At 35.8% G+C, this 21,010-nt stretch overlaps 2 protein-coding genes across 2 annotated transcripts; one reads left to right on the top strand and one right to left on the bottom strand.

The window, feature by feature from the left end:
• Window positions 1-740: 740 nt before the first annotated feature.
• On the top strand, window positions 741-6,665 carry LOC131797925 (alpha-2-macroglobulin receptor-associated protein). The gene is made up of 4 exons (XM_059115588.2): window positions 741-1,199; window positions 2,785-3,125; window positions 4,123-4,275; window positions 4,590-6,665. Exons 1-4 carry the CDS (start codon window positions 788-790, stop codon window positions 4,644-4,646), a joined length of 963 nt encoding a protein of 320 aa, XP_058971571.2. The 5' UTR covers window positions 741-787; the 3' UTR covers window positions 4,647-6,665.
• On the bottom strand, window positions 6,464-20,977 carry LOC131797924 (uncharacterized). Its single transcript, XM_059115586.2, has 20 exons — window positions 20,827-20,977; window positions 20,662-20,705; window positions 19,200-19,272; window positions 18,271-18,377; window positions 17,373-17,453; window positions 17,220-17,259; window positions 16,912-16,977; window positions 16,755-16,799; window positions 15,874-15,892; window positions 15,603-15,750; window positions 14,915-15,016; window positions 13,759-13,835; window positions 12,547-12,661; window positions 12,151-12,192; window positions 11,168-11,234; window positions 10,545-10,652; window positions 10,210-10,274; window positions 9,778-9,867; window positions 8,817-8,917; window positions 6,464-7,930 (listed from the first exon to the last, which is right to left on the bottom strand). Exons 1-20 carry the CDS (start codon window positions 20,835-20,837, stop codon window positions 7,760-7,762), a joined length of 1,572 nt encoding a protein of 523 aa, XP_058971569.2. The 5' UTR covers window positions 20,838-20,977; the 3' UTR covers window positions 6,464-7,759.
• Between the last annotated feature and the right edge of the window lie 33 nt (window positions 20,978-21,010).

Raw genomic sequence — 21,010 nt, forward strand, 5'->3', positions numbered from 1 at the left:
ATCGAAGGGTTTCCGCTAGTAGATTCAACGCAGGTGAAGATGTGATGGGAACTGATTTCATTTGACCTAAAAAAACGTATCTTCAATCAAGGAACTAGGTATCTGTGTTCGTCGAAACAGAACTAACCTGACAGAATAAATGAGGCGTGCGACGATCACTCGTGTCACGTACCTAGTTTTAATGGTTATGAAAAAGCTGAGAGAAAAATTGGAAACTAGAGATCGATTGAAAACAAAATCATGCGCATCGCAATAAGGAGTTTTAAATCAACACTTCCGGCATCCGTCGCTCAGAGGTGATTAATGAACCCAGAGCAACACGGTGTGTTCACTTTTTACGAGTAGACTATTTATGACCGCAATCAATCTTGTGCGGTCACTGACGTGTATCATTTGCTATCTCAAAATTAAACAGGTACAGAATAATATAAACGAGGACTATTTATAACTACCTACCAATTTCTTCAACTATCAAAGAGCTTCGAATGATTAAAAAACCCGCCAGCTAATACATAAAATTGATTTTACTGTCACGTATGGCATCGCAAAGATGCCCATTTAGTCATTTATTTGTGGTTTATTCACTATATTTTACATCTCTTCTTTTAATTAAAATGATAATCTTAAAAGTGACTCTTCCAAGATAAATTATGAAACACGAAAAACGTGATTGTCACGCGTGGGACACAAGAAACGTGATGGTCACGCGTGGAACAAAGCTGAGGAGCCTGGCTCTCCTTGCTGAGCTCCGCAAGATTTGGGTTTGTGCAGATCAAAAATATTCACAATGATATTTCCAGTGTTTCTTGTCTCCTTTCTCCTGATCGCTCAGAATAATGCTCTTACTGGTAGAGGAAGAGATAAAGACAGCCCATTTCGAATGAACAAGCTCAATATTGTTTGGCAGAAAGCTCAAAAGAAGATGTCTGTACAAAAGTTGGCTGACTTACGTCGTTTACTAGAGCTACAAGACAGGGCTGAAATAAAATGGAAGGATGTAAAAGCCTACGGAGGAGACGAAGACGGGGAAATGGAGGCCACGTTGAGAAGAAAGTTTTACCGAATACTGGAGCAGTTTGGCTTGGAGAAACATTTTGATGGGGTGGATGAGGGAAACGAAATTCGTGACAACAAAGCCAGCCGTGGCGTTTTCGGTGATAAACGGTTGAGTGAACTTTGGGAATCTGCCAAGAAACACGGTGGGTAATGATATCGTTCATTTCGAGAGCAAAAAATCACATAAAGGAACTTTCAGTCATGTTAAACACTGCATTATTCACACTTCTAATGCAACACAGTTGTGGTACATTGAGACCGTAGAGTGAGCAGAAGTGTGTTTGCTAATCACAAACTAATTAATCACTAAGATGGTGTTTTTAAAAATATTCAAAGTTAATTAAAATGCGCTTTTTAATGCTAGGTTAACAAGACGGCTGGGTAATGGCGAAGTTTTTTGCTTGTTTATCCATAGAATGAGACATAAGCATTTATGTTGAAACATCGCAGGAGTTGCGGTTTCAAATTAACTTTAATTTTACATTCAATTTCTCTTGTTGACCACAAAAATAATTTGTTATGAAGTGACTTCGAATCACGAGGTGCAACCAATTAAAAGTAGGTGTAAAATGGAATAGAAGGAGTCCTGGCGGGCACAGAAGACATAATTGTAGAATATCCTTCCTCTGGACAGGGATGTTATTCCATTGCAGCATTTGTATAACTGTCTGGCTGAAGAAGTATATGCATTATTGACCAACTGGGGTCAAGATGGCTGGATATTGGCCAAGCTTTTTTGCGTTTTTTTATGGACCATGACAAAGTTGCAGTCCATAAAAACCCGAAAAAAAAAAAAAAAAGAACAAGGCATCTTGTCCAGTCATCCAGCCATCTCAACCAAACAAGCTTGGTCAATAAAGGATGCATTATTGAGAGGGCTGTTTATGTTTTCTCTTTTATGACTATCTTCTGCAGCTTTTTTATTCTCCATTGCCAACAACATCAAAAAATTATAAACATTATATTAAGTCTGCTCCTGGCAGTTTTCTTCTTGTGCAGGATCGAAGCAGGCAGTCCTAATCTGACAAGATGGGCCCATCTTGCCTGCTTGGGTAGCCAACTAGAACACAGAATGCGCTTCATATTGCCTACAGGCACTGTCGGCAATATAATAACACATACTTATGTTGTTAGCCCAGAAAAATAGTGTCAATATATATACAAATGCACATCCATACCTATGGACATCTGGGGCATGCATATTTACAAATATACATGGGTAATGAGACTGAGTGGAGTCAAGTTTGGTCTGTAATTATTTGAGAGGTGAACAAAATTGCATACACTGTCCAAATTACAAGCCTAAACTAACATTATAACATAGCTAGTAAATTTGTCTAATCAAATTCAATTGACATGATTACCCTTAAAAATCATTCACCACAGCCTTAAATGGTGTGATTACCCATGACCTTGAGTGACCTTGACATGATTACTGTATAATCTGTGGCTAGATTATATCCCAGGCAATGATTTTAAAAATTCACCATATGCTTTGGCCAATCAGAAAAGAGATAGTTAGTTGAATGTACAGTTATAGATGGGATTACACAGGTCATTGATTCACCCACTCCTTGAGGTGCTCTTCAAGGAAAATACACTCTCCATCTCTGTGCAGATTGGTTTCTAGCCTTACAAGCTCTTATAGTCATTGAATCCAGTGTGTTATTAAATTCTTTCTCCCAAGGTGTTTTTTTATTAATGTTATTTTTACATTTATCACTTCAGGCAAATTTAACTCTGAGGAACTTGGTGATCTTCAAACTGAATTTAACCATCACAGAGACAAGCTGAAAGAATACAACCGCCTTCTTAAAATCTTGGTAGACCAGGATGAAATCTCAGAAAATTCAGTTTTCTCAAAAGCAAATTTCAAGGAAGAAGAACTTAAGAAATTACGAGATAAACTTCAAGATACCCATGCCTCCCTGAGCGATAGCTTTGCAAAACTGAAGGAGAAGGCAACAGGAGAGAATGTGCGAGGAGAATTCCGCGACCCTCGTGTGAGTGAGTTGTGGGAGAGAGCACAGAAAGCAAAATTTACCGAAGAGGAACTGGATTCCATTAAGGTGAGTTGTTGAGTTAGGGTAAAGGCCAAGTGGCCCATGAAGCAGTGGAGCTTGTCTTAGTTTCCATGCCATGAAGTCATTAGGGTATTGCTATGCCCCTGGAGTGCCATAGACTATGGCAGGTTTTCCCTCTAAGTTTGCTGGTACCCATTTAAACAACCTGAAGAGAAGCACTGTTGGAACATTAAAATGTCTTGCCTAGGAACATACAGTAATGCAATGACCTGGCAATGTCTTTGAAAGGTTCCTAAGCTTGTGCTTAGTTTAATCCTTTGACCTATAAGAGTGACTAGCTTCTAATTTCTCCTTACAATGTCACTGCTGAATGACACATTAAGGTGATGCGAATAAACAAAGTGATCACCAACTAAAGAAGTTCTTGATTGTTAAACAGTGTTCCTTGTTCAACACCTCAGGAAATGTATAGAGAACAGTATGGAGAATATGCATTGTGATGAGCATTATGAGTTAATGTGTGTGTCGGTAGTTCTATTCTGGAAGAAAGTTAAGTAAGAACAGGGGTCTTAGTTACTTTTTTTCACAAGTGGCTGCTGATAGGGGAGACTAGTTGGCTGTGAGCATTAAAGGGAAAATCAAATTTGATAAAAGTTGTCTTTAACCCTTTAAACCCTAAGAGCAATTTTCTCTTATCAGTATCACCCCTAAAACAAACACTGAGGTCATGAGAATAAAGGAAATGATCACCAACTAAAGACACTCTTGACTGTTAAACAAATTCTTTTTGTCAGTAGCATATGAAATGTATTGAGAACATTATAGAGAGAATGTACACTGATGTTTGGCTGTAAAGGGTTAAGTAACAGACTGAGGCAGGTGAGAAGCTTTGTAGGACTTTAATTAGTAGTGGACTGGTAACCAGCATCATTGAACCTGTGGTTGCATAAATTGCATTTTTAGTCAACAGAAAAATTATCTGAGAGATGGATTTCAAACAATAAAATTAAGGGCTGGAAAATGTTGTTTTCATTTATTGCAGCAAGAGTTGTACCATTTTGATCACAAGATAATGAAACACAAACATTTCAGAAAAGAAGCTGATGAGTCTCGTCGTCTTGTTGATGATGGTCAGCACCATTTCAAAGAGAAGCACGAAAAACTGGCAAAGAAGGCAGAAGAACATGGAAAATGGGTAAGAGTTTTGATCTTAACAGTTGAGATATAAATTTATGTACTACCTTTCATTTAACAATCTTTCAGGAAAACCATGACAGTGGCCCTATTAAAACGTCTTTTAATTAAAGTTGCCATTTGATAAGCCAGGTTATCTCCCTGTGTCGCAGTCTGGCCTTGTTATTGTTTATACAGGTCCCTCAGCCTCAAGCTGAATTTAAATATTGTAAATGCATACAATACATGTATACATCAAAATCAAACATGATTGCAAGGGGAAAAAAATTTTGTGTACTTAAGCAGTTTCCTCATGTGTTATTGTGACTTCCACAGGTAAAGAAAATGCACTCCACATTGATGGACAAATTGGCTGCAAAGAGCGAGTTGTAATTACCTGTAGTTAGTCCCACTCTAGTCTGCTTTCTGTTATGTTATTACTAAAAGTTAGCTCTTTAACTTCCATGAGTGACCAAGACAGAATTTCTCCTTACAATATCAATACAATATCAACCAGATAGGTGATGAGAGTAAAGAAAAATATCAATTTGGGGATAACAAGGTAGACCAATACTAAATTCTCTGAACCAACTTTATAAGAATAATTGTATGGTTGACATTTAGGAGAATTACAAATTTGATCTGGGAATTAAAGGGTTAGGGCAGGGCAGAATGCTGAAACCTAAATTATTTTAACTAATAATTAAAATTGATGCAGGGGGTTAGTTTTGAAAGGAACTGTGGTGCTGGGTTAGTGGGGGATATAACAAAGAATTTTGTTTTATCAACTGATTTGGCAATGTAAATTGGCCACTGACATCTTAAAATGTCAGCTTAAGAGACTCTACAATTTACATGTATCATTCATCAACTCAGTACATAAGACCAAATTAAGTAGTTACCTATCTGCAAAATTTGTATTTTTGTAAGAAAAAACTTTAGAACAAGTAAACTGTTGTTATAGCGAAATAAATTGTACCCCAGAAAAGCTCTTTAGGCAAGACCTCTCTTCAAAAGGTTATTCTGCATGCTTTTTTTTGTTAAATTTAGATTACCTCACTGTGTAACCTGTTATCAAACATCATAACAAAAACTATGCTCCTGTGTTTTTTTGAAATTGCATGTAGAAGGAAGTGTTTCCCCATTCTAAAATCATAATGAACAAGTTGTGTAGAATAGAGGTTTGGTTTTGAAAGCTCATTGAGTTGGAGGATATAAAAGTGTTGAGGAAACTTTTTTTGTACTCATTTTATGGCTATGTCTATGGTTTTGATTGAGATTATAGTGTTTTTTTTGTGTTACCATATCAAAAGGACTTTGTGCTAACTGAACACTTAAATGCACCAGAACAAACTTTGTTGTAACTATTTTTCTTTTATTTTCAATCATCACACTTCTTGAAATATCTTCCACCATGTACATGCCATTTATTTCACAACCATTGGTATGCATTCAACTGTACCTTGGTGGTTGTCAGTGAAACCAGTCATGTGACTGTTAAAAGCTATGTATGAAAGTTTAATGATAGTAGGCTTTTGCAGAATATGATAACATGCTTGATAACAAATCTGCCATACAGGATGACATATTGCTTGCTGGAACTAGTTGATTCAGCAGTTAGTCATTAAGGTAATTCCTCAGTATTACATAGAGCATTCTGTACTGCACATAAAAATCATGAAATCAGGCCAATAAGTGCACTTCATTCCAAGGAAATAGCATCGTTTTTCAATCAGTGGACCAGGTAAATAGTTACATGTAGAGTGGTCTAATTAGCCCTTGAACAAACAGGGAGACCTATACTTTTTATTGCATAATTTCGGAGTACAAATTATTTACTTTAACTTGGAGAAATTAAAGGAAAAAAAGAGATAGGTAAAGGCTTTCTCAAGGCCTGTTACTCAACGATGCAAATTATAATCTTGAAAGCAATGACTTGAGGAATGTTTTGGGTCTATCTCATTTAAAATTGTGTCATAGTTTCACAAATTATATATCAAATTGTTCCATACTCTCAAAACTTTCTACCTATCAAGTTTTTCCAAGTGTTATTTTCAAATACCTTGCTTCTAGCTACCTCAAAAAGTATTGTGAGCCAATGCAATGAGGCGCACAATTAATGCCAGTACAGGTATATGGGGTAAAAAGATATCGGTAGGGAACATTTAAGAAAGTTTTAAAAAATATTCTATAGCTTTTTCATCTGAGGAATCACCTTAAGACAAATTTTTAATATGTGACAATGTAATTTGACATCCAGAATGAGAGAATGTGGTAGGCGGTAGGGAAACTACATTTTTATCAATGCTTATCTTATTTAACGTTTTTATATTTATGGCCCAGTTGGCAATAGTTGTTTTTGCCATTTTGTTCAGTAGTGAAATTCAGTACATTAAATACCAGTAAAAAATAGCTACTGTACATGTCATGCAAGTATTTGTTGCAAGAGCTTTTTGACTTCTTTGTATTAGTAAAATAGCAAATTCTAGAGTACACTGTACTCTTATCACTGTTGTTGTGCTAAAAAGTTCCCTTTCTTTCACTGAAAACTAAACTTACAATTCCTTGCTAAAACTAGAATCAATGTCAGTGTCTGACTAACTGTACACCTACCCCTCCCCTAACCCAACATTTACCTTAACTTGTTATCAGTTGACTGTTTTTGGGCTAGGGGAAGGGTAGGTGGCCAGTTACTGAGATACTAAAATTAGAAAATATGTACAAGTTGTTCACCTTCATGGTAATGGTTAAAATGTTTTCCATAATACCAGACTTTCTTTGTTTTCAATTCTAGTAAACACTGATAAAAGATCTCCTGTTTTAGTCACAAGCATGTTATTTCTAATGCTTCTTTAAATTTTCACCAAAAACACATTTCCTGTTATACATTTACATATCATCAATTTGCATGTCAAAATACAGCCTGTAAAAATATCCATTCTCCAATTTTGGCAACCCCTTGTGTAAAAGACTGACATCAAAATTGTTAAGATCTATATAATTTTAATTCCCATAAAAATATTCTGAATTTGAACTTTGACACCTCTGACTGTGACCCTGATTGTTAATCTCTTTAGAAATAAATGATGTTTCCTTTTCATCAGAGATAAATGTACAAAAGGAAGACAAGTACATCATACTTGAAATAATACTTCATCTCGATCCCTTTGGATCAATGTTATTCCTTTCAACAACATGCAGTGAAAATTAGATTTAATTTTTACAAGCAACAGTGGATTGTTGTACTAACAGACACCTAGATGTGAGCAGAATAGATTAAAACTACCAAGCACAAGTTGGGATCTTGACCTACAGGATTCCTCCAAAGACACTGTGCCTTGGCAACAATGAAAGCAACACATCATGCAACCTTAACGTCATGCTATCTTAGAATATGCAATTTACAAGTAACTGAAAGGTGAAATAAAGAATGTAGCCAAAAAAGAAACCCCTCAGGCATCTCATAAGAAAAGTATAAATGATGCTTCACAAGAAGAGGTTTTAATCTATTTTGCTTTCTTGATGTTATAAACAAAAATACCACTAAGAACAAAGTACACAGATGTTACAAGGAAGAGGATAATGTAACCAAGTCCTATATCACATCTCAGCTTCTCAAACATGTCCAAAATGATACCACCTGTGGGTGTGGCAATGGCTTGTGGCAGGACAAGGGCCTGGGAGAAAAAATGCATGTTCATACTCACAAAAGTAACACGAAAAGTGTTAAAAAATCGAACATCAGTTCATATCATTCATTAACAACAATGACATCTGAATCATCCTCTAAAATTGTTTTTCCTAATCTTCACATCTCAAGATCCACACAAACTACACCTGTCCAACATATATTTAAATTTTGAAACTGAATGTCTAATCACATCCACATTTGTGGCACATTCACATCCTTTCCAAAAAGGTAGAGAAAATTGCAATACGTACTGCTGTTTATTATGAGAAGTGAGACTAGAGAAACCAGAGCAAAGGCAGTAAGGATAACATTGACAACCAACAATTGCCACTCAAAATGATGTTTGGTCAGAGTATTAACTCTTTGATCCCTGAGAGTGACCAGCATCTACTTTCTCCTCACAATATCACCCCTGAATCCCACATTAGGGTCACAAGAATAAAGGGAATGATCACCAACTTAGGAATCTCTTGATTTTTAAACACATTCTCCCTGTCAGTACCTTATGAAACATATGGAGAACAGTATGGAGAATATGCATACTGATGTTAGGGTGTATAGGGTTAAACCAAGGCAAACTGCAAAGAGGAGATGAATGCTTCACCTCAGTATATTCCCTTGAATCTCTGGTCATTCAGTTGTGTTAATGACCCCTGTTCATATGTTACCAAAGAAACCCCAGATGTCAAATCAACTCATGTTGAGTACATCTTATTGCAGATGAAACACAAGGACTGTTCCTCTCCAGTCTGAATGGATTTTCACTCAGCACTTGTGACTTATAAGTGAGAGGCTACATTAGTAAAAACATGCTTTTAATTCAAAAACTTAAGTGAGCCCAACTTGTTTAGTTTAGCTTTATAGCACTCTACCTGATGCCAAACAGCCAGATCCTTGGCTTTTTCTCTGTCATTAGGAAGAACATCCATCACAAGTGCAAAATCCACTGCACAATAAGCTCCAAAGCCAACCCCTGAGGGAAAACAACAAAGGGATGTTAAATTACACTGTTATTGTTCATGTGTTTGAACAAATAAAAATGTCTTGGCTGTGCTGAACTGTAGTGCCATACCAAAAGAACACTTAGATATGGCATGATATCTGATCAACTGCTCAAAAGTTCAGGAACTCAACAATTAAGTTGACATTCAGATTGCATCAAGTTTACATGACCTTTGCGAAAATGAGGATTTTGGAGAATAATGAGTAAAATGTCTTAATTTAAATCAAGTGACTCATTTCGCTGCAATACAATGACCAAGGGCCCCTTTCTCAAAAGTCCCAGCAACTTAACAGACCCATAACTATTCCTAATCTTCATTCCTGATGGGCGTTTCAAAGGTTATGAAAACAACACACAAAACAAGCAGCTAAAGAAACAAATTAAATGAACTGGTGTTGAATTGTTTAGATTTTGATTTTAAAATATAGTTTCAGGATTATTGAGTTACTAGGACTTAACAGGCCTGAAACCATATTTCACAATCAAACAATGAAGACTAGAGAAGCAGGTTGTGGCACCCTAACCAATCTATTTTGCTTTTTTAGGTGTTAATTTTATTGTGTTATTCTCATAACTTTCAATCTGAAATTTCCACCTTGAATGAAAACAGAACAGTCTTACCGCCCCCTTAAATTACCAGGAACTTTGAGAAACTGGCCTCAGGAGTGTTACTCCTCTACCTAGATGAGAAACTAATCCATCACAGGCTACCCCCACCTACCCTACCCCCCCCCTTCCCACTTGAATTTTATCAGGCTCATGAGTGCTCTAAACACTGAGCTACCCCCTCACCCATTGAAACTTTGAGTACACCTAAATGTTGAACTTACCAAATGTTAACGCTACTGGCATTGAAGCGTAAAAAGCATATTTCCCCTGCAATCCAGCCAGTATCACAGCACACACACTCATTAATATTGCTGCAACAGAAAGGGTACACTTGTTATGGCAACTAGCAATTTTAATTTCAGTTTGGAAGACTGGGATACAATTATATCTAAAAGTATTGTAAGTGTATCTTAACACTTATAAGCCTAATAGTGTGTTTTTCAAGCTTGTATAGTCATTGACAGTCAATGTCAATCTCTTCCATCCCTTGCCAGCCTTGTTCTATTCCCATATGGTGCTTGTTGATAATGACAAATTATTATTTCAAGGTTCTCCTCTATCGCAGGCAACACTAGATATGAATGATGTAAACAAGATGACCTCAAGATGGTGTGGCATAGCTTACTTAATGTTCTGGAATAACTAGTATATACCTGATCCAATAACAAGAGGTTTTCTTCTACCGAGCCTGTCTGATAGGAAACCTCCTATAACAGAACTAACAAATAATTTGTGGTTAGAATTTTTTTTTATTTTTGCAAGGGTGTCAGAGTTTTCATGCATTACATATAAGTAACCCTATCAAAAGCAACATCGATCATTCATAAACAGCAGGTCATGTCACTCCTCTTTTTAACCTTAGCCATCAGCCTAACTACCAGGTCCTCAACATTTTCCAGATCACATGCACTGCTCTGACACACTCCCTTTTAAATACAGAGGAAATAAAATGGCCTCACACAAACTGATCACATAAAATTCTACTTACAACAGTGCAGCAGAAAACAGCATTGGAAGAAGCAGCATTGCTACACTCCTCTCAGGAGACCAGCAGTTTGGTAAAGTCACCATGTCTCCCAGCCAAAACTCAAGAAAACTATCCATAAAAAAAAATGACAAAAACAATTCACCAACATGCATATGGTTCATAACTAACCAATTTGATGAAAAAATCTAAGAAAATCATGCATGCCATCTAACATTTCAACTGACCAAAATCCGATTTGTTTTACATATAGTTGTTGATAAGTTGAAGGAACTGGGTGTTAAATCCACATAACACCCTCCACCTAATATGTAGGTCTATTCTTGTAGTTTAATTGTTTGCACTTTTACATATTGACATTGAAAGGTGAAGTTACAAGTGAGTCCCTTCCACTGTAATATCTGAAGGATTTTGAGCGATGCAGTGGAACACTGTTGTATAGGAGATTCCCCACCAAAGTTCTGGGGTCACTACATTGCTTTTTTAGGAAACACACTTTACACGTAACCCTGCCTCTCCATGCGGGGACATAATAAGAGTTCTGTTGTATCATAAGTTTAACATAATTAACTAGCTTCTCATCAAGATGATGAATATTGTTTCATAAAGGTGCAACCAGGCCTTACCCAGTGACTGTGGCAACACCTTGCTGCATAAGGAATCTGGTGAGGAAAACCCATCTGAAATCTCGCTCTACAGGACAATACAATAAAAACATATAGCTCCATAAATTCTCGGAAAAGAACTTTATAATGTATTGAAGCTGTAAAGCTGAAATGACTTCTTCCTTCCCTCTAGGAGTGGAGGTGTTAAAGCCCAAAAGACAAGTCACCGCAATGGTGAATCAAGTATCATCTCCCCAGATGCCTCTTTCCCAAAATGGCATAAAATACAATTATCCTTTTGCCTCCATGTTAGTTAGCCCCTACCTACTAAATACTACCTATTTCAAGAGATAGTCTCTATTAAAATCTTCTAAATAAGAACAGAGCTTCAACACACAGTTACTCAGCTCAGAGGAAAACTATCTCCTCATAAATCGCAGATGTTAACTTAACACTTTGACCCTTAGGAGTGTCTAGCATCAAACTTCTCCATACAATATCATCCCTGGATCACAAATTATGGTCACAAATCACCAACTAAAGAAGCTCTTGATTGTTAACCCTTTCACTCCCAAGATCTAATTAGTAATTCTCCTTACTATCTGCAATACAATTCTTATGATGTTAGTTCAGAGAATTTGGTATTGGATCAACTAATGATCCCATGATTGATATTCTTATCCATTCTCATCACCTGCCTGCTTGATATTGTATTGATAGTGTAAGGAGAAATTCTGTCTTGGTCACTTGTAGGAGTGAAGGGGTTAATAAGTTCTCCTTGTCTCTACATTAGGAAATGCAAAGAGAATAGTATGAAGAATGTACATACTAATGTTAGGGTGTAAAAGATTAACAAACCCAGTCTGATGAAATTGTGCTTGGAGCTCAAGATGTTACTGAGCATAAAACATAAACTAATCATCAGGCAGAGGAATGACAATAAAATGAACTCAGCCCATTAGTAAGTTCCAAGGAAAAGGGAGAGGTTCATGTTTGGAACTCACCTTTTAATGGTTCCCAGTAGGCATGAAATACAGCCTTCAGACCTGGTAAGAGATATGAGCATTTGATTCATGACTGTGTCAAGTATTTCATTGTTCCACCCAGCCTACCTTAGTTAATAACAATTTTCTCAGGTGACCACTACTTTACATTCTCTTTCTGCCTTTAACCTTGCATTTGGCATGTCACAGGGCTCTATGCTGGGCTGTACCCCTCCTTAACCCATTATGCACGACCCTCATAACAGGATTTTTCTATTATTGATTATGTTTTTCAAAAGAAATCATGCAGGGCACAGCTTATACGATAACAATCTATCCTTAACACAATGCAACTGGTCGATTCACATGAAAAATTGTCAAATGTAAACAATGTGAATCACAGGGGTCACAACTCACCTATGGGCTTGTGGGTCACTTTATTAGGGGGCTCTGGACAGGAGAACACAGTGAGCACTACACACAAAAAGTACAGGATGGACACCAAGGAATACGTGCCAACCACTCCAATTTTCTAAAACAAGACAACGATACATAATTATACTAATACAGCCAATGGAAAAAGCTAATAATAATATAATTACCAATACAAGTAAGCAAGTACAGGATGGACACCAAGGAATACGTGCCAACCACTCCAATTTTCTAAAACAAGACAACGATACATAATTATACTAATACAGCCAATGGAAAAAGCTAATAATAATATAATTACCAACTGAAAAGTTTTAATCAAAACAACCATTATCATCAAAAAGCATATGCTTCTCTTCTGTTCATTCATATTTATATGCACGTCAATCACTGAATGAGAATCTGTGTGTAAACCCTATTCAAACAACTCAATGTGGTATTCGTTCTCTTTGTTAAACTGATACCACACTCTGGAATTCATTACCAATTAATGTTAAACAAATCACTCCCTTTTTTAAATTTCATCAAAATATAAATAATTCTACGATTGAGGATTATAATAGCACTATTAACTCTTAAATAGTTTGTGTAAATATATTTTAATTCTTAGTAGTTAGTATGAAAAATAATACTTTTTATTTAACGTGTTATTAACACTGTATTCCTTTTGTTAGAATTATTTGCTTTGGGACCCACTTGATTAGTTCTAAGAACTATTTGGGTGTCCCAAACTCCACACAATTAACAAAGTATTTAAATATTCTTTTCTTCCTGTCCCTTTTCATTTCATAGATATCCTTAGTAGCAATCAATGAACATAATTTCCAAGGAAGAGCATTGTTCAGTGTTATTCAACTTCCCAGCCAACAGAAGGTTGCACTGAGTTTAGTTTTCTTCCAAATGTTATAGACAGTTATTGAAAAAATAGTCAAATTTTATTTTGTATTTACATTATCCAGAAAACAGGTAATGAGAATGCTCAATTTTAACAGGTAGAGGTTTTTATCTTGGTCTACCACCAAATTCTAGGTACTGTAACTAATTTACAAGGAAGTGCGTATCAGCATGAGGAGAGAATTACCAATCAGATCTTTAGAGCTACAAGGCTGAATCAATGATTAATAACAATTTCTTGGTTTGTTTAAAAAAATTATTCAGTTTCATTGAATATCACAGACAGTACAGTTAAATACTCACCGGAAAGAAAAAGCCTATGAGAGCTCCTGTTACATTTCCAACTAGTGTCATGGCTCCCATAACACCAGAACTGAAGCCTGTTATTAGTGAGGTTAACAGTTTTCAAAGTTAAATCGCACGTTTTAAAATAGTTCAAAAATATTACAATTATATTCATTGTTATTGAAAAATACACATATGGTAAAAAAATTATGATGTCATGTTAATGAAAAACTTTGATCAAACTTTAACCCTTTACATCCTAAAAGTGATAATTGTCTTATTTCTTTCGACAGCATCACCTCTGAATCAAACATTCAGGTAACAAGAATAAAGGAAATGATCACCAGCTGAAGAAGCTCTTGTTTGTGAAACAATCTCACTTTGGGAAATTTATTGAGAACACAGTATGGAGAATATGCATACTGATATTAGGGTGTAAAGGGTTATAAAGATTTACCAATAGTTTCTTAGATTTAAACTCAACAAATTTAAACTGGTCAAACTGGTTTTATTGCAAATCCACCTCATTTTACTAAAATTTCAAAACAAAAAAAAATTGGTATAAAGGTTCATTGATAATTTAAACCACTTCTGTCAATGCTCTTATTTAACACTCCAACACAAGAAATTTTGCCAAAGGTATCCAAACACTTTAAATAGATATTTAGTAGTCATTATCATCTAGCTGTATACATTATGTTTAATTTCCAAATGAATGTGACTCATTGTTACTTTTATTTAAAGAAAATCAATTTTTACTTTTTAAATATTTTCCTATTTTCTTTGAAGTATACTTCAGTTTGTTGAGAAAGCAAAATTTAAATAGTGTGTAGTTAAAGAAAATCTCCACTAACACCCCAAGAGGGTAACCTTGGATGTTCAAAGGGGACAGAAAGTTTATAAATACAGACAAAATCACCCTGTCAGATGAGACAAATTCCCAACTGACAAGAAACCTTTCACCAAGCAAAGCCTTCTGAGAAGGAAATTAAAAAGGAATTTTTCAGGGGGAAAGGGGGAGGATATAAAATGAAAGCATGTAACTATTTTCGGGGGCTACACAATGTAATTTAGGCAAAAATCTGCACATTACAAAGTCCAGGATTTTCATGGTCAGTTCACACATTCAATTATTCCTTTCAGCTTAAGGTGCTATTAATTTCCAGTGTCTTACCTCTTTGGAATGGTGGGGTCAAATCAGCAATCAGTCCATTATATGGTACACTCATTATGGAATAGCATGCCATTACACACAGATAGAATGCAATGTAAAGACCTGTAGGGCCAATCAATTGGAAGATTGGTTTAATACACCTTGGTAGATGTTTATAAGGAGTTATAAGGATGTTAGTCAGCTGTGCCTCACAGTTTCATTTCAGTTTTAAACATTTTTTACATAATTTCTAAATTAAGTACAAGTGTCAACTATAGAAAAGAGTGTTAATCCTTTCACTCCCACAATAGAATGTCATATAACTTCTGCCTACAATATCCATACATTTTTCAACAAAAAACTCAACATTGTTGGGTAGAGGTTGTTATATTGATCTGACACCGAATTCTCTTATCCCTTTAGCTCCCATGAAAGACCAAGACAGAATTTCTCCTTACATTTTCAATATAACTTCAAGCAGACAAGTAATGAGAATAAAGAGAAATATAACTTAGGGGATTATTAGTTGATCCAGTACCAAATTCTCCAAACTTAATCATTGGAACTGTAAGACAGGCAGTAAGGGGAACTACTTATTAGATCTTGGGAGTGAAAGGGTTAACTGATTTGCAAGGAAATGTGATGCAGATAGAGGGGGAGAATTAACTATCCGATCTTGGGAGTTAAAGGGTTAATTTTATAAACAAACCTATATTTCCTCTTGAGTCTTCTTTCTGCATTAGCATACTCAGCAAGAAGCTTGTGTCCGAATTAGCAGTAGAATTGTCCTCTGACTGCTCTAAGATGGTCAGGTTATAGTACGGCAGACATCGCCGCAGCTTTAAATCCATAGAGCACTAAACAGAAAGAAGATTTACACTGTTCTGTTAACTAACTTACTCCATGGATGCAAGATCTACCACAAAATTGCATGTAGAAAGACACGAAACATTTACATCACAAAGGATACTCTCATTTACCGTAACATTTGAAATGTCACTGCAAATAAAATGAAAAGAGAACACTGTTAATAGGATTGTTGAAAACCAACTTTAACTAAAACTTAAGGACATGCTGGTGACATGTGTTATTTCTCAGAAATTGAGTCTTAATGAGAAAAAACAGAACCTGAAGTCTTTGGCCATGACTAAGGACACTTTTTTCCAATAAGGACCGACCTAGGCCAAACCTGAAGTCTTTGGCCATGACTAAGGGCACTTTTTTCCAATAAGGACGACCTAGGCCAGCAAAAAACTTGTTAATTTTTTACCAGCTGGTTTGCTTCTTGCCACTTTGATGCAAATAGAATGGAAAAAATTCTGTACTGTTGTCTGTATTATAAAAAGCTGGACTAGTTTTGATACTTTATAATTATAAGCCAATCAGACTTGAGGAAATAAGATTCTGGCCCAAAAGATGTTTCAGGAAAAAAATTACCAACCAAACAACAGACTGACTGACTTACAGACAGACAAAAAAGATGATTAAATGACCAACTGACTGAATAGACAGACAGACTGACTGACTGCCTGACTACCTGCCTAACTGATTGTCTGACAGGTAGACAGACTGACAGTCTGTTGACTGAATGAACAACTGATAGAGACTGACCCCCAACCTACTCACTGACTACATGACTGACTGATTGTCACACAGACCGGTGACAGGCAGATGCTCACAAGCAGGCAGACAGACAAGCATAATTATGGACAGTTTATCAAAAATACAAGCTGTTGCAAAGAAGGAGGCTATAGTGATCACAGACTAACTCACTAACCCCACAAAGACACTCACCAAATGAAAGGTCATTTTAGAGAAGAGCAATTACCCATGAACAATGCATGGAAAATTTTTGTCTCACCTTTCAATATCAGGAGCACTAAATGCCATTCCAAAAAGTGATATACTGCAAAAGAAAGGAAAAAAACTTTCAAGCAAGTTTGTATACCAGTAATGACAACCAAGCTGATGAGAATAAAAATTTAAGACCAAATGAAGGTGCCAAATAACTATCATACCAAAGTAACACAGTTCCACCAAGCATCAGAGGGCGTCGTTTTCCATACTGTGACACAAGACGATCACTAGAGAACAATAAAATGAAATGTATGGAAAGCTGATTTCAAGTTGATTTTCCTTACATACAGATACAGTATCAGACCAAGGTGATGAAATAAAGATAAATTTCCACTGTCAAATACTGACCACATTGAAACAGGTCAGACAAGAATCTATAAATATGGTACAAAACAAAAATATATAAATTTGATTTATTATAAAAGAATAACAGGACACATCCTGGATGGCTCTTAAGTGTTACTCTTACCTTTTCATTCCAACCAGAGGGCTCAAGAAAAATGTAACCACTGCAGAAAAATGAATTCATCAAAAAATTACAATTCCTGTGGAAAATAGACTACAATGTGGGATTAACAAGAAAACTTATTACTTTACTGACAATTGAAACTGATGAACTCACCTGCTCCAGCAGCAACCATGCCTCCAAGCACTTGACCCTTCTGCCCAGAGCCAACTAGTGCATAAACTTGAGACGGCACAACTGGATAAAAACAACAAAAAGGTTAAGTCTGTACTCAAGCCTATTGGCCTACCAAGCCAGAGCTTATCCTAGTTTCCCTTTAACATGAAGTGACTTATGGAATGGAGTGGAGTGAGACATTACAAGACTGAAGTGTTTTGTCCAAGAACAGAACACATTGACCTGGCCAGGTCTCAAACCAGGGCCTCTGGACACGGAGTGCAGTGTGTCTCTGACTGATAAAAGCAATATTAATGCAATAACTATTATTTGGAAAAAAGCAAACTAACAATGAAGCCTTCTTTAAAAACTTTGAACATGACATAATCTGAGCCAAGCAGTTTAAAAGTAATTTTAAAATATATGATAATAAAAGACCTAGGATTATAGCATATATGAACCTTTCTTTCAGGAACCAATCTCACATACACTTAAATTGTAAAGCTGAGCCTGTAACTATAACTTGCGATCAACAACATTCTGTTGCAAATAACAAATACCACAGATATTTTAAAAATTCCAAAAAAAAGCACACTGATATTTATTTTAAAGAAATCTCTTGAGGAAAACAACTTTGCAAACTAAAAAAATACTAAGAACTGAGGTTTTGGCACAAGGTGTGCCACCTCTGTGCAAGGGAAAAAGTTTAATTACACTCAGTGAAACAGGGAATCCATTCAGGCCAAATGAGTACAAGCAGCAGTCATCTAAAAGATTATCTCTATGTTGTAACCAACCATTAGTAACCAAAATAAATTTGTACAGAAATTTTGTTGAACCTGTGTTCTTTCTCACATAATACCACCCTTACAACTAGCTGGTTGAATCAAGTACTTACCCTCAACTGACAGAATAAGATACATGACGTTCATGCCAAACCAAGAGATGTTCAAAAGGAACACCCTCGACTTTGAGAGTGCAGGAATTTGGTGGGATGTATCCAATCTGAATAAAAATCAATTGATCCATTAAAAACTGAAGTGACCAAAGGAGCACAAAGGATTTTTTTATACAAGTCCTAGTCATTTTGAAATTCACTGAAGGAACAGACATCAATGGGATCCACCAAATCAAACTAACACCCAGTCCCACACACCAAATTCTAAAAAACAAAATGGCAAATTCCAAATACCAATTAATAAGTTAAACAAATACTAAATTCTAATTCACCCTTTAACTCCCAGAAGTGACTAACATGTAACTTCTCCCTATGATATTCATATGATTTCTAGCATTCAGTTAATGAGAATACTCAAACTTATCAGGTAAAAGTTTTTATCTTGATCTTATACCAAATTCTTATAACTAATTTACAAGGAATCATATGGCAGCAAGAGGAGAGAAGTAACAATCAGATCTTAGGAGTTAAAGGATTAACCCTTTAACTCCCATAAGTGACCAAGACAGAATTTCTCCTTACAATATCAAAACAATATCAAGTTATGAGAATAAAGAAAAATATCAGTTTGGGGATTATAAGATGATCCAATTCTAAATCCTCCAACCTAACATCACAAGAACTGTATGGGAGATAGTAAGGAGAATCACTAGTGAGATCTTGGGAGTTAAAGGGTTAACAAGTAGATTCCATTTTGCCATAGGTCTGTTTAGTAAAAGATCACAGATGACATCAAAATGTGGTTTGAATATACAAAACAATGACACACCATAGCAATACTTGCAACTCTGCCCTTGATGGTAAAGAGAATCAAATTTCATTTTCTTTTTATCTGTTAAGTTGATAGCCATAATTAGAACAGAACTCACTGCTTGTCATCATGGTGGTGATGTTGTTCAGATTTTTCCTTGTCCTCAAATCCCTGAAGTCCTGTCCCAGATTCTGTAAAAAATATACCATAACATATCCCTAAATCAGCATTATAATTAAATACAGAAGAATTATTTAAAGTCTAACAGCTAATAGTGACAAACAACAAGCACTTCTACAGGGGTTGTAATCAGTCATCAAGGACTAGGGAATTCTCTCACTTCTATGTATGCAGAATTCTTTGGTTTTCTTTAGAATTAACCTGGTCTGATTCCATTTTGACAATCTTACTACTAACAATAAGTTTTATTTATTAACAGCTTCTATGTCTTTTCATCAGACAAAGGTCATGGCTATGTATTAAGATCATGACTTTTTCAAAAAAAAATTGTTGCTTATTTTGTCTCATAGTGGGACAAAGAGAAACCAGAGTCTTCCATGAGAAATTGAAACTGCGCTTGAAAGCTCCACAGATTACAAATATTCTGCACACTTCTAGGATCTCTGAACAATGTTGAAAGGGTTGACTGAGTAAATAGATTAATCAAGGAGGTTTTTCTTTCTTGGTCCAACGTTAATGACAAATGAGTAACATCTTTCTGTATTTGAAAAAAAGGTCACAATTGGCAATTGCACTCCATCCATCCCCACCTTTGTGGGAGGTACATGTATTTCTCCCTAAGTACACTGCAATTCCCAGTTACTAGGTTTACACTTTGCTCAATTTAAAATTTTATTGTGTAAACATAAAATTGCTAAGATTTGCCACATAAACAAAGTGCAAAAGTCACCTCTGTCCAACAAATGAAGAAAACCTAAATTCTTTGATGTAAACTGCACAACACAAAGCCTGTAATTGCTTTAATGTCTAACACCGAAACAAATTTTAGTTTTTTTAAGTAGAAATTGTTTCAACTGAGTTTTAATTAATTTCTTTTCTTTTATCGAACTAGGGCAATTTACCATGATTCTCAGTTAAAGAGTATAAAATTCGAACTTGACATAAGTCTGGAAGCCTGGAAGACTGGAAGCCTGAAATCCATTTCAAACTTCAATATTTGTTGTCATATTAATTCATCATATCCTTGATGACAGAGATGATGACAGTAAAAATATGAACACTCTAGAGAGTATCCTTACCTAAGTCTAACAGTGGATCGCTTTCCCATATAAAATTGATTTATTACGTGTATAATGGCATCGTTACATGACGATTCTCGAGTTACACTTGGAAGCACATATCACTCAAGAGACCCAATAGCTTGCTAAATGCAGCGATATATTTCGAAATCTTTCGTATTTCTTTATTGATTCTAAAGAAACAAATCTATGTCAATAAAAATAACACCCTTTCTGCGTACTACGTTAATCTCTCCATGATAGACTAAAGTACTAATCAGTGGCACAAAATGAGCAATATGAAATTATATAAAACCACAAAAAAATATATTGTTAAATCACCTTTATCTGAGGGTGCTTCTTCCATTTTTACATCATTTTCTGGGCTAAAATGGCAAAGAAATCAAACGTCATGACAACTTCACCATTCGTAAAACAATTTTTTCGCGATCAAAAACCATAAATATTGAAGAAAATCGTGTCTAATTTGAGTATATCCTCACCGACCTTGTCTCCATCCTGGTCAAAGAAACAGATCAGGACATCCTTCTATAATACTAACACCCAAGAAGATGAATTTTCGGGCATTTTTCACGCCTTCGACGAGAAAGTTTATGTGTCCTCCGCTCGCTAAATCAGATCATCGCCATGTTGACCAACTGACATCACGAACTCGATCCCAGTCCCTTAA

Source organism: Pocillopora verrucosa, chromosome 3 (assembly GCF_036669915.1).
Source record: "Pocillopora verrucosa isolate sample1 chromosome 3, ASM3666991v2, whole genome shotgun sequence".
NCBI lineage: Eukaryota > Metazoa > Cnidaria > Anthozoa > Scleractinia > Pocilloporidae > Pocillopora > Pocillopora verrucosa.